This window comes from Cetorhinus maximus, chromosome 27 (assembly GCF_964194155.1).
Source record: "Cetorhinus maximus chromosome 27, sCetMax3.hap1.1, whole genome shotgun sequence".
Lineage (NCBI taxonomy): Eukaryota > Metazoa > Chordata > Chondrichthyes > Lamniformes > Cetorhinidae > Cetorhinus > Cetorhinus maximus.
In genome coordinates this window covers 27,538,227-27,553,163 of record NC_135905.1, presented here as the reverse complement: position 1 = coordinate 27,553,163, position 14,937 = coordinate 27,538,227, and the positions used below count along the sequence as shown (strand labels likewise).

Here is a 14,937-nt window from a genome sequence, read left to right as displayed (position 1 = left end):
AATCTGATTTGCTGAGGGAATGTCTATTACTCTGATTAAAGCTCGGGTTCATGGAATGAGATGCACAAGTTAAATAGGCGAGTACATTGGTTCTTAATTGTCCATCACTGCCGCGTACTTGCCTTTGAATAACATATGCCGAGGTATTTCGAAAAATCAGGAATTTCACATTTGTCCCTCAACCAACATCATTTAAGTAGATTATCTGGTCATAATCAGATCGATGTTTGTGGGAGCTTCTTGTGAACAAATGGCTGCCACATTTCTTACACTTCAAAGAGTATTTCATTGATTGTAAAACTCTTTGGAGCGTTCTGTGGTCAGGCAAGGTGCTTTATAAATGCAAATCTGTTTTTCCTTCACTCGGTGATCCTGAGCCTATCGTCTATTATTCATTTTAGGAATATAGATACATAAGAATCTTGCATCTACAGCATATCTCTCATGTCCCAGGCAACATATTTGAAAGTGTCACACTTGGTAATATATTCAAAACAATCTTACTGAAGATAAAGAAAGCAAATCATTCAACACTATATTTATTTAACTGAACATAACATTGACAAACTACTACAACGAAACAGAACTGTAACAATTGTAACACGAATTGTAGCATTCCTGTTGTGATAAAATACAAATAGTTAGATATTAGTGAATAATTCCTGGTCTTACTTGGATGTCGTTTGGAATATTGTGGAAACGTTCAGATGTTATTTTACATGAACCGTTCCTTTACAGACATTGTTCACAAAGTCCCCGGGAGGAACTGGTCCGGAATGTTGGTAACGAAGCTGCTCGAGTTTCACATTCCAAATGGAAGAACCCGCGGCGAAGTGAACGGTTTCCTTTCCACGTTTCAAAGATTCTTTTGAACGTATGCACCAGTTTGATATTTTGACATTGATTCTAAATTGGGTCATGGGATGAGATGACGATCCGGAGTCGAGATTGAGTAAAATGGGCCTGGATTCTCCGGAGTTTAGAAGACTGAAAGATGATATCATTGAAATAAAATGCTTAACAACCTTTATAGGGCAGATGCTGAGAGGCTGTTTCCCCAGGCCGGAGAATTTTTTTATTCTTTCATTGGCTGGGCATTTATTGCCCATCCTTAATTGCCCTTGAGGTGGTGGTGGTGGTGGTGAGTTGCCAACTTGAACCGCTGCAGTCCATGTGGTGCAGGTATGCTCACAGTCCCACAGGAGAATGTAGAACTAGGGACCATAGTCTCAGAATAAGGCGCAGCCATTTAGCACTGAGACGAGAAGAAATGTCTTCACTCAGAGGGTTGTGAATCTCTGGAATTCTCTACCCAGGAGTGTTGTGGATTCTCAGATATTGATTATATTCAAGGCTGACAGCGATAGATCTTTGGGCACCAAGGAATATAGGAATATGGTGCTAAAGGTAGAAGCTCTTTATGGATAGTACAGGAGGCCTGGGGAGCCATGTGGTTCACTCCTGATCCTATTTCTTCATTTCTTAAGTGATGTCTTAGAGAATGATGGGCATGCTTTGAGGAAAGACTTTTGGATATCTATAATATGTTAAAAGTTGTGCCTATAACACACCCCTGCATGTGTCAAACTTACTACGCTCATTTTCTCTTGTCACAATCTATCATCCTCACCTTCTGACTCGCCGTGTGCACAGACACACATCTGCTCCTTTACAATAGAAGATGTGCTTGGTACAGTTGAGGTTCCGCTGTGAGGAGGAGAGGTAATGCTAGGGTTTAGCTTAAGAAATATCACTGTTACTTCAATAAATGTGATTGTTATGGTGTGAGAAGCAGAATATTCTGCAAGTGCTTTTTACACTCTGGAGATTCCAAAGGCCTCAAGTTCTTCAAGAACGTACAGGGCATCAGTGGACAAAGCTTACAATACTTCTTAACAAAAGGAAGACGGGTGAAAAGGTGCAACATTTATTCAAACCCTGGAAAACACCTTTCTAATCTTTTCAGAAAATATTTCCAAGTATAAAGGCCAATTTGCTCTTGTACTGTAGATTACATAAACTCGTCAAAATACTAAATTTATAGTTTTATAGTTAGGGCTCTCTTAATAATCAGCTTTTTGTTCAAGAAATTATCACTATTGAAGAGTGCATCAAATTGAACCTGAAGGCTACAAAGCTGAGGACATTCCGGTTTGCATCTTCACATCTCTTGGGACATATTTCTTGCGCATTTTCTAATTTCATTAAGTGGCTGCAAACTAAAGTTCACACCCACGCTTTTTAAAAGGGAAGATTAAGTTAAGAATAACAGTCACTAACCTCCACCATAACCCAATTACTTACTCAACACAAGTCTTTCAAAATAAACAAAGCCCCAGAAAAACAACATAAAGGACAATAACAGTTTAGACTGAAGATTGCATATAATCTCTCACAGGCCCAAAACCTATGCAAGCAATAATCTATTACAACGGTACCACATGGAAAACAAGTGGTTTCTTGTAACACAACTTGATAAGTCGTGCCTGACATAAAATTCAGCCCCCATGGGCAAGACCGCACTTTTTATGAACTGAATGAGACCCTGTGATTAAAGCAATCTGGGTTAGTGTGCCCAGGGCAAGCAATAAACTCATCTGTTGTGTTTTGTATTGCAGGTAGGATTTCCACTACGTGCCCCAGTCTCCTCAGATGATGATTAATATCAGCCATTCCTCAAGGGACCAAACTACTAAATAGGTTTCTTGACAAATTGTCATCCGCAGTGATAAGCAGGAAAACTCAGTTCCCCAGCGAATTAAAATAACAGCAGCCTCTGAACTCGTCATCAAGCAGTTAAACCGACAAACTATTGAGCTGAATTCCCTGAACAGGCATCCTCTTAGTCATTCGAATGGATGAGAGTCTGAAAATTTCCCGCCCATTACACAATTCCATCTAATTACGGAGATAATTGGATCATTTCCCTGTCAATCACACATGGAGACCTCACTGTTTGCTGTAAGCAAACAGAATTGGTTTTGTGCACATAATTGGTATTATGCAGCTAACCTTTGTTTCAATGTGTTCGTCCACAGGGTGTGAGCGTCCCCGACAATGCCAGCATTTTGTCCATCCCTAATGGCTCTCGCGACAACTGAATGACTTGCTAAGGCTAATCAGAAGGCAGCTAAGAGTCAAAAAGCAAGATCGATAGCGCATTTCTCTCCCGAAAGGACAACAGTGAACCAGATGGGTGTTTACCGACAATCCAGTAGTTTCATGGTCACCATTACGAATACTAAGTTTTTAATACCATGTTTATTTACTGCACTGAGATTCCCCAGATGCTATGGTGGGATCTGAACTCATGTCTCTGGATCATTAGTGCAAAGCCACTGCATTATCAGTCCAGTAACATAACCACTTGCTATTGTACCTGACCATAACATCCATTTACTGCATTTTTATGGAATAATAATCCTGCCTATATCAGCAGGCTTTGTTGTAGTTTAGGTCACGAATTCTGTTTGCTGTATTTTATAGAGACCCTTTGCAAATAGAGAGCTTGTCGTGTGACCCGTCATAAGTCCTCCCCCCACTTCCAATGCACTGAGAGTGGTGTCAATACTCATTCAAAAAAAAAAATCGCAGCAAGCAGTTACAGAAACCCTGGGTGTGTGTTTTCACCTTGAAATACTATACAGGCAGGGAACCAATCAGCTACAGACAAAACATTCCACTTTTGGCACAGCCGTATTTGAACAACAAACCGTTGGTCTGAACTATAGTTCAGTCTTTGCTCAAGAAAATCCTTAGCTCGATCTCGCCTCTTCCCCCGTCAGAAACAAGCCTGAACATCCGGGTTCCCAATTGACAATGGAACATACTGCCTACGGAAGCTGTCCTTAGAACATTCACTAAAAGAATTACCCTCAGAAGTCCACAGCCCTGATTTCAGGTAAAATCTTGGAAACTACATTGTGAGATACCATTGCACAAATGCTGTAAAATTCTGTCTGAAATCCCATTACTCCTTATTTTCCAGAGCGTGATATTCCTGATAAAATAACGAACCAAAGGAATTTCTTTGCAGGCTGAAATCATGCTGTACAGCTTCAAGGCTGTACACAGAAGTAGACAATTAAAATAAAAATCCACAGGATTCCTCTCACAGCTATCAGGCTTTATTAATGTTTTGTAAGACATTTCCACTTAGAAATAGCGACACGCACCGCTAACAAGATGTTAACATCTCTAGTGATAATATCATGGAGCAGTGTCTATTACTCACTCCTTACTTTTCAGATTTGTTATACATGATTTCAAATTGGTTTCATTACATATTCAAAATTGAGTTTTCTTGTCCTTTTTAAACAGCAAGCATATTGCACGACTTGAAAAAGGAAAATGCAAGGCGAACTCTCTTACCCGAAACAATAGTGTAACCAATGCCTCGCGGCCTCCCTCTGTCCTGATCTAGTGCTGTAATAATCCGCACGGTCTTACCCTGCAAAATAATGGTGAACACCGAATATTAAAGGGAGGAAAAAGAGTGAACTTGCATGTCATTTTTCACAACCGCTGGATATCCCAAAGCACTCTGCAGACAATGAAGCCCTTTTCTTCTTGAAGTATAGTCACTGTTGGAATGTGTCAGCCGATTCAAGCATAGCAAGCTCCCACAAAGAGCAGCGTGATAACACGCCCCTTTTAGTGACGTTGCTCGAGAGATAAATATTGCCCAGGGCACCGGGGAGAATTTTCCTGCTCCTTTCAAAATAGGGCCGTGGGAGCTTTTGCACACACTCCAGTAGCAGCTGGGACCGCATCTTAACTGAAGGACGGCACCTCTGACAGTGCAGCATTCCCTCAGTGGCTGCAGTCAATGAGGGAGTGGTGCATTGGGAGCATCAGCCTAGATTTTGCGCTCATGTTTCCTTGAGCCCATTATCTTCTCACTCAGATGTTAATACATTTAAGTTAACGGGCAAGACTGCAGCGAATGATTAAATCTGAGTCCTTGTACTCTGGATCCAAAGAAAAGAGCAGGGTATTTTCTAAATGGTGAAAAATCTGGAAATAGTGGAGTTCCAAAGAGAGCTGGGGTCCAGCTACACAGATCATTAAAATGTTACGAACAGGTCTAGAAAAGTAATCAAAGAGGCTAATGGAATGCTGACCTTTACATCTAAAAAAAAGAGCAGAATAAAAAGGGTGCAAGTAAAGTTACAACTATACAAAGCCCTCATCAGACCACGCCTGTAGTACTGAATCACAGAATCTGTACAGTGCAGAAGGGGGCCATTCGGCCCATCAAGCATGAACTGGCTCTCTGAAAGAGCATTCTACCTAGTCCCTCTCCCCTGCCTTATCCCCGTAACCTCGCACGATCTCTCTTTTCAAATAGCAATCCCTTTTGAATACCTCGATCAAACCTGCCTCCACCACCCACTCAGGACGCTCGTTCCAGACTCCAGCCACCTTCTGGGTGAAAAAAAATTTCCTCACATCACCTTTGCTCCTTCTGCCAATTATCTTGATGCTGTCTTGAGTGGAACAGTTTCTCACTATTTACCCTGTCCGTGCCCCTCAGGATCTTGAATATCTCTATCAAGTCTCCTCTCAGCCTTCTTTTCTCCAAGGAAAACAGTCCCAGCGCTGCCGGAGTGGGTGTGGGAGGAGTACGAGTGCGGAAGTTCACGCGTGCAGGCGGGTGCATGGAGTAGAAGCTCCTTGAGGCACAGGAGCTGCCTCAGGGGGCTGAAGATTTTTAACAATAAGAACAAAATTTTTTAAATAATGAAAACGTCCCCTCATGTGACTCTCACATGAGCAGGAACATGTTAAAATATGAGTGCTAAAAGTTGAAAATTTGTTTTTTTTAAATCACTGGTCAAAACCTCATCCCACCCATGGATGGAGTTTCGCCAAAAATGCAAAGGCCGCCTGGGCTTTTACGCCCACCCGCCAACCGAACAGTTGGATGGGCAACAAAAAATACCGGTCAATTGGGTTCTTAAGGGCCTTGATACGCCGCTTAATTAATGGCAGCATGGTTCCCACTCCCACACGCACACCCACTGACCGAAATATCATGCGTGTGCGCGATGACGTTGGAACGCTCGCCCGCCCAACATCATCGCGCGTCATTTTACGCTTGTTCAGGTTGAGCGTGCACCCGCCCGACCAGCGCAATATTCCGCCCCGTGCCTTCCGCTAAGTAAGCCCACCTGCTGTTTTAGGATCTTACCTTTCGAGCTGTTAGCCCCTTAAGCCGACATGGCCCCCCAACCTTTTAAGTGCAATAGTCTTCAAGCTGCTTTAGTTGCATTTATCCCATTTTCTACAGTTAAACTTTAATCTTCCCAGAAGTAAAAATTACCTCTGAAATATTGACATAAACCATGAACTAGATTTTTGTCACAAAATTTTTCTTTGAAGCGTGGATTTTCATTAGACTGGAGTTATACTGCAGATGGTGCAAAACTCAGCCCAGTGGGATCTCGCACTGTTTGACTTTTCTAGTCCTCAGGGGTCAGGTGGCAACCAAAGAACCAAGCCACATTGCATACAAAACCTCTTAGATACATAAATAGCAATATAACAGCATCCTTAAAATAAGAACATCTTAAAGCACAAACAAAAGCTGGAAGCAGCTCGATTACGATGTCCTTGCCACCAAACACAAGCGGGAGAAAAAGGTCTTCCATTTATTAAACAAAATTGTGGTTTTTATAATTTAGTATAATCTATTTCCACATTTAGGCTTCTCTTGATAATTGGTAAACAACGTTTTGCACTAAAAATGTTTTATGAATTATCCAATTATTAAGGGCAGGATTATCACCCCCCCCCCCCCCCCCCCACCCCCACCCCTGTCGGGGGCGAAGTTGAATTGCGGGCGCACACAGGCGCGCCTCCGATCAGGAGCACTATGCACTCCCTGTGCGGGCAGGGGGTAAATCCCTAAATCAAGCGTGCGCTCTTTCACGCAAGTGGACGAAAGAGCGCACTCATCTCCCTGAGGCTAAGTGCTGCCTCAGGGAGATCAGCTGTTCTGTCACAAATAGTAAGAATAGAAAAACAATTCCTGACATGTCCCCTTAGGTGACACTGTCACATGAGTTGGGACATGTCCATAACTTTTACAAAAACTTTAATAAAATTTTTAAAAATCAACATGAAACCTCATCCTGCCGGTGGATGAGGTTTGATGCTTTTTCTAATTCCCGCCGGGGCTCCTGGCCTGTCCGCCAACCCTTAGGTTGGACGGGCAGGTCCATTAATGAGCTAAATGACTCTGTCAATGGCCTCAATTGGCCATTGACAGGTCGGCGGGCACACAGCTGATTTTGCTGCGCCCACCGCCTACAGGAAAATTTTAATGGGGCGTGGTGACGCTGGGAGTTCTGCCGACGTCACCACGCGTCATTTTATGTGTCGGCGAGCAGGCCCCAACCCCCACTCGCCTACGAGAAAATCCTGCCCTAAGAAATCAAATTTCAAAATTCACAACCTTGTTTTTCAGATCACTCCTATCTCTCCTCTAGCCCTACAACCCTCCAAGATCTCTGCGCTCTTCCAATTCTGGCCTCTTGCACATCCTTTATTTTCATTGTTTCAACATTAGCAGTCCTGCCTTCTGCTCTGTAATTCCCTCCCTAAACCCCTCTGCCTCTCTCTCCCCCTTTAACACATTCCGCATTCCCTCCCTGACCAACCTCTTGGGCATCTCCTGCCTTGACATCTCCTTAGGTGACCCACTGCCAAATTTCATTTGCAAAGGCTCCTGTGTGCCTTGGGACATCTTACAATATTAAATGCACTAAGTAGATGCCCGGTGGTACTGTTGCAAATAATGTGGCAAAGTGGGAACTAACGCTTTTTGAAAAAAATCACATGATCAGGTAATTTGAATTGCATGATCCAGTTAGGAGTAAACTGTATTGCACATGTAAAACTTTCCGAATTAATAGTTAAAAGCCACAGCTGATACCCCTCGATTGACATGTTCAACATACAGTCAACCCCCACTGTTCAAAGGCCAACCTGTCAATATAAAAAACCACGGGCACAAAGAACCTTAAATTTTGTATTGCCCTGGATTCAGCCGCAGTAAACATTGTGCAGAAACAAGTATTAAACAAAAAGGAAACCCGAAATTTGACTAAACCCCCTGTTATAAAGCTAATTATTGTAGATACTTTTTTAAAAAAACTCTTTCTCTTTCGACAGTTGCTGCCTGACCTGCTGAGTGTTTCCACCATTTTCTGTTCTTCTTTGATCAAAGCAATAAGACAATTGTTTTTTTAATGCAAAACTGATTCCTCCTCAACAACCACCACCATCAGTAACCATTACCAATAACCATTACCACCAGACACTACTGGTAACCACCACTAACTACCAGTATAACCAACTGTCAGTAATTATCCTCACCCGCTACCAGTAACTATTAATACCTCCCACCAATGCCACTGTCAATATCTATCACCAACTCCTGAAACCATAACCATCACCACTCACAAGTAACCACTGCAATTCCAAAAGCTATCACTAACCACCTCTAACAACTACCACTGCCCACTACTAGTTACCACTGTCACCACCCACTATTAATAACTATTACCAACCATCCCCATTAATTACACCAATAATCATCACTAGTAATTGTTACCAACAACCACCAGCAGTAACTGATGGCAACTACCACCATCAACCACTTCAACTATGACCAAACAGCAACACAAGCTATAGGATCTACAGTTAGTGAACTGAACACAAATGCTAATCACCATCTTAACAAACGGGGATAAAAAGGAAGAATTACATGTAATATAAGCCAATTACATCGCACAAGGAGTGAACCAGTTACATCAAAGGGCAGCTTATTTTGGGAAGTGGAAAGAACAACGCAATTAATTCCTGTTATTCTGAAGCAGGAAAAGAATGGAAAGGATGGGAATGATATCCTTGCTAGTCTGTGGCACTGGGAAGCATCCCGCTTCCCCTTGGTTATTTGGAAGAGCATTCAATTTTGTCAAGTGCTGAAGTTTTCAGGTTGCATAAAAGTGAAACAAAGTTGTTGCACAGATTATTTGGAGCCCACACAACCCAAGATTTGAAATTGAAATGAGAATTCTCATTGCAGCCCGTCTAGCTATGCAGACCTGCAACCTGGGTACATTGTGACTTGGAGCATAATCTGCAATTGGTCCCAAAGCTCAGTGCAATATATGCAGATGGTCGTCAACTTCCTTCAAAAGATTCTCAACAGGTTTCAGAGGAAACCCTAGAGAGAAAACTCATTTGTTTCCTTGCTGATAGGAATTATGTGCCATACCATGACATTCCTCTTAGTTGGCAGCGGATGCAAGTGTTCTAAAACAGAGCGCAAGAAATATGAACTCATTTTAAATTGATTACAAAAGACGTTAATTATTTTTTATAGAAAGTCAGTGTTACTGATTAACTCCCCAAACTTTTTATAGGAAAGGCAAAATAAAATACAACCTATATTCACTCATGCAGAAAATGTCAAATAGCACAATCATATTTTAATTACTGAACCATAAATACTTCAGCATAAGTAATCCAAACAGTCAGGCAATGCGTTTCGAAATGTCAAAGGGCACAGTGAGCTTTTTGCTGTTCTCTTGCTCAACTTTTAATTGAAGCTCGACTCCGATTTTTTTTTTAATGCTGATTCAACAATTCAAAACGAGAAAACAGATGGAGGCTGGGCAAATCAAAACAGGGTTTAAAGCAAAATACTGCTGTTCCTTCTGGACAACTCCCTCTTCACCAAAGTAACAAACGCAACAAGCCTTTCAATATCAAGAATTGAACAGTGTTTTCAGTGACCCAGAGAAAGCTAGATTGCTCTGGCTATTTCTCAGTCCCATCAACCTGTCACACACATGACGAGTTCATCAATTCTTGGCCAAAATGGAACATTTCAGGTGAAGTAGGGAATTTGCACCTTCTTAGTTGGAGAAAAGGCAAAATGTAACAATCTGTTTGTCTCAAAAACAAGCTCAACTTCTCGCATCAGGCACTGGTGTCTCGTGAGCTCATACCCTCTGTTTGCTCTTTATTCCAGTGGGGACAGGGAAGAAAGGGAAACACTATTGAAAACTAGTGATACAAGAATGATGGCCGAGAGATTTTGCCCCCCCCATTTCTAGATGGGTGTGGGAAGCTTGGAGTAATCCCTGTGCCTAAATGGTCAGGCCCAAAGCACCTCTGATACTGGGCCCATTTACATCGATCACCATCTCCTCTGCTGTCAGCAGAATGGCTTTCCTCCATTGCATATCTCCAAGAAGTTTGATTCTCCCTCAGCAAGTCTTCATGAAAACCAAAATATATCTAAAACTTGAATAATACTCTGGGGATGTTCTTCTGGCATTGCAATGGAGCATCCCATTCTTTGTCCAACAAGTACGATACAGAGAAGATGAGCATGGCCCCTGTACAAGGATGTCACGCAAATTCGTGAAAAAGAAACCAAGTCTCCGATGAGCTGTAGCTATCTCCAGTTGAATCTTCAGCTCCCTCCACAAACTCTACATCCAAGTTGTTCACAACCTAAGTGTCCTGTTAGACCCCCGACTCAGCTTCCAACCCCAGAGCTTCTCCATATGTCATACAACAATCTGTTTGCTGCTGAAACCTTCATCTACGTCTTTATCACTGCCAGACTCGATTATCCTAAAGCTGTGCTTCCCAGCCTCCCATTATTCACCTTCCATAAACATGAAGTCATCCTATTATTGCTGCCCATATCATATCTCACCCTAAATACCACTTGCCCTGTCCTCAATGACCTCCATTGATGCATGATCCTTCCAACACCTCAATTTTAAAACTATCAATGCCGATTAAATTCTGCTTCACCCCCTCCTCGTCTCTGAAGCGTTATGTCTCTCATCCACACCACTATACCATACCTCTGCCCCATAACTCCAGCCCGTCTTGTGTCCTTCAGTCTCTTTGTCCCACCACAGAGACAACTTTTCAACATTAGGCTACAGACTCGCCAATTCCCTCTCCAAAATCTCTCCTCTCGCTCTCTTCCTTGAAACCCAACTCTTGACCACCTCTCACTTCTTTGATTCTGTATCGCTTCCCCGTCATGTCTCTGAGATGTCTTGGAATGAATTATTTTCTCTGTTTAAGACACTATATCAATAAGAGTTGCCAAATTTGTTGCTCTCTCATGCTCAGGTAGAATACAAAAACCTGTTTGCCATCTGATAAGCAAGCCTTCTAATCCCTCTAATCTCTCTCACTCCACTGCAAACCTTCTTATCTATCTTATCCATATTACAGGCACTGTTCCTCAAGTTTGCTCCTCTGTTATTCTAAGCTCCAACACATTAACTTGCCCTATCCTGTATATAAAACACTCATTCTTTTACAGAGTCTCAAAGCTGTGAAACCATTAACCTCTTCCAGTCTTCCTTTTCTCTTCAATCAATAACTCAAGCTTCACTGAAGTTTCATGAAGTATTCTACGTTTCCCAATCTTGGTCATGTTTTGCACTATTTTGGTTGGACCTTCACCACAATTTCTCGACAGTAAAGAAAAACACATCCTTAAGTACTCACGTAAAAAGAATGTTTTACACGGAATTTTATCTCATTGAAAAGTTGCTGATTTATGACTTACATCTCTGGCGCAACGTGCCATGACACTTTGTCTCAGGTCCACTTGGTTCATTTATTTCATTGGAACAGGTAGAGGTGTTGATGGTCACTAGCTAAGGGGATCTGGAAGTGGTGACTGAGTCAAGGCCAAGTGGTCAAGCATGAGTTCACAATATCCAGTCTTTGAAAGGACCAGTAGTTGTTACTTCAGTGTGAACTGAAATAATTCTTTAATTTTTATTAAGACTAATTGTTACCAAATTAAATATAGGACTGCATTTTCCTAGCACCTCACCATAAAATCATTGTAGGGAGCTATTCTTGACATCTTCTGTTGAAGAAGAGAATCATTAATCTTTACAATTACTAGTTATGCCTCAACTGGAGCATTATGTCCAATTCTGGGTGCCAGACCTTTAAGAAGGATGTCAAGGCTTTGAGGAGGGTGCAGAGGAGGTTTACAATAATGGTACAAGGGAAGAGAGGCTTCAGTTACATGGAGAGATCAGAGACCCTGGGGAAGTTCTCTTTAGAGCAGAGGAGGCTCCTGAAGATTTGAAAGAGGTGTTCAAAAGCACGAGGGCCTTTAATAGAGTAAATAAGCAGACACTGTTTCCATTGATGGGTGGGTCAGTACCAGGAGGCACAGATTTATCATTAGCAAAAGAATCAGATGGGAGATGAGAAGGAATCTTTTTACACAGCCAGTTATGAGGATCTGAAATACACTGCTTAAATGAGTGGTGGAAGCAAATTCAAAATAACTTCCAAAAGAGAACTGGATAAATACTTGAAACCAAAAATAATACACAGGGCTCAGAGCTAAAGTGTGGGACTAATCGAAGGAATGAACTGGTGTCCTTACTAAAATTCCCAGTTCAGCCAACATCACTGAAAATAGGTGAACTGGTTACTTGTCTCATTGGATTTTTGATTGCAGGGCCTGTAACCATACAAACGGACAGTGCATTCACCTGCAGTAACTACGCTTCAAGGGAAATTCATTCTCAGAGGATTGTTAGAGATATCTGGGAGACAAGGTGCCATACAAACGCAAGTCTCGTTTACTTTTCCTCATTTGTTCAACGGAACAATGGGTTAAGTATTTAATTGTGATCCACCCATGACAATGCTGTTTAAATAAAATTGAGTCAGTAGGAATCTGAGGTAGAAAATTTTGGCAATTTTTAAAATCCTGAAGCAAAATACAATTTATCATTCCACCAACCATTTCTTCCAAATAGCACCATTTCTTTCTTTACCATTGAAAACAATGTTTATATCGTCACAAACATTGACGGCAGAAAAGATCAGACATTGCAAGCCCAGTAGCTGCAATTGAAATTCTAGAACAATTTACTGCACATTGAGCCAGCTATCAAAATCAAAAGTGCATTTAGATTTAAACAGTGACATCCATAAATCCAAGGCCACTGACCTTTGTTGGAGGGCGGTGGAGTGTGTGTGTGTGTGTGTGTGTGTGTGTGTGTGTGTGGAGGGGGGAATAGTCTCCAGGGACACTTAGTCATTTTGGTAATTGTATTTTCCAAATCAGCAACTGCATTAAAAAAAAGGGTATTACAGGAAATTGACGTAATGTCTAACATTCACCATTCCATTTCCAGAATTTATAGCAGGTAATTGGCTGCCCCAGGAGATTTGCCTCAAAATCTCTCGGTCACAGAAGAATTGACATTCTATTTTCTTAAAGTGGGTAAACAGTGACAACCGAGTCACCGTCTGGTAAACTGGTGTAACCAACAGGAGGGCAATTTTGGATGTCTGAGGCATATTTCAGAAGCCCTTCCTGTGAAGCCTATCAGACTATTGCTGTGTATACACATCAAATTGTAATCGCTACGATTTTTAGGCAGCAATTTCAGTGTCAGATATGATAAGTGAACCACGTCTATTTCATACAGTTAGACAGTTTAACGTCTCTTTGTCGAGTATTATTTTTAACTTGTCTACCTAAGTTACCCATTCCCGTTTCATACTTCAACCAGCAATACAGTGTGTCTCTTATCCCTTAACTCCTAGCGCTTACAAGCTTCTGGAATTTTCTACCTAATTTGTTTCCTTTTTAATCATGTCCTGATTTCATTACGATGTTCCTGTGAATAGTGGTCCCTTCATATCAGGTCAGCGCTACATTATTTTTCGTTCGCTTGTTTGAGACTTCAAGGTTTTTGTGTGTGTGTGTGTGTGTCGGGGTTGGGAGTCATCCTCTCTGCCAATACTGACACCCTCCAAAGGAATCCCTCCCCCACAAATGCTAACATCCTCCAAGAGAGCACCCCCCACCCTGACCCCGGACAAATACTGGCAGACTCCCAGTGACCCCTTTCAAATAGTGACGCACTCCCAGGAAGCCCCCAAGTGCTGGCACTCCCTGGGGACCCCTTCCGAATTTGCCTATCGACTTTGCTTGTCGACTATCCAAAGGGGTATCATTGAAAGGAAAGTCTTGTTATTAGTGCACATTAGCAAACTGCTTCTTGTGCTGTAAGTCCAGAAATGCAGAAATTTGATGAGACACAAAGCAACATGGTGACTTCACTGGCCGTAGTTTAAAGCCTGCTTTATAATACAAACTCTAATAGGATTGCTGCTCTGTAATAACGTTGGAATTGCTTTGTAATAAAATCATAATCAATCAGTAAGTTATAAATACTCACTTTATGTTGCAAATTTAAAAATGCAAATTAAAAAATAAATGCCCTCTCCTAAAACTGCCAGAAGTGTTAAAAGCTGTTCTGAATCTGATTGATAGCGCAATCCCTTAAGGGATGTATGTTTTTTATTCTGCAGGCTATGCATTAATGATAGAACCATAGTGTGCATTTGTTCATCCAATGGTTTGTCATTCTGTACTCTAACATGCTGAGAGGAATTAAATTGTGGGCAATTAAGGGACATTCTGAAGACGGTAAAGGCACTTCAAGTACAATGTTCATGAACAAAGATTCTGGTTGGGAATTAATTATCATTTTTTTTTTACACGTGGTTATATATCACCTTTTCCAGAACGCCTTACAGCCAATTAGGTATTTCTGAAATGTAGTCACTGCTGTAATGCAAGGACAAGGCAGCCCTTTTGGGTGCACTAATCTTCCAAAGCAGCAGCAAAGCCACATGACAGGATAATCAGTTTTAGTGACACTGGTTGTGAGGTAGATATTAGTCAGGTCGCTGGGGAGAGTTCCCATAACCTTCTTCGAGTAGCGCTATGGGTTCATTGACATCCACCTCCGAGGGCAAAGTGGCTGTCAGCTTACATTTCAACAACAAATATGTCACCTCGGACAGTCTCGCTCTGCAGTGAGGTGTCAGCATGGTTGA

General features: G+C 41.8%; 1 protein-coding gene and 1 non-coding gene across 2 annotated transcripts in view; one reads left to right on the top strand and one right to left on the bottom strand.

Annotated features, from left to right (window-relative positions):
- cdh23 (cadherin-related 23) overlaps positions 1 to 14,937 on the bottom strand; it is a 701,272-nt gene that overhangs the window by 504,997 nt on the left and 181,338 nt on the right. Inside the window, exon 8 of the mRNA XM_078530938.1 lies at positions 4,372 to 4,450. Within this exon, the coding sequence (XP_078387064.1) occupies positions 4,372 to 4,450 (79 nt within the window). The remainder of the gene's footprint in view (positions 1 to 4,371; positions 4,451 to 14,937) is intronic.
- LOC144668724 (U6 spliceosomal RNA) lies at positions 10,358 to 10,460 on the top strand. Its single transcript, XR_013573548.1, has one exon. It is a non-coding gene; the product is annotated as a U6 spliceosomal RNA (small nuclear RNA).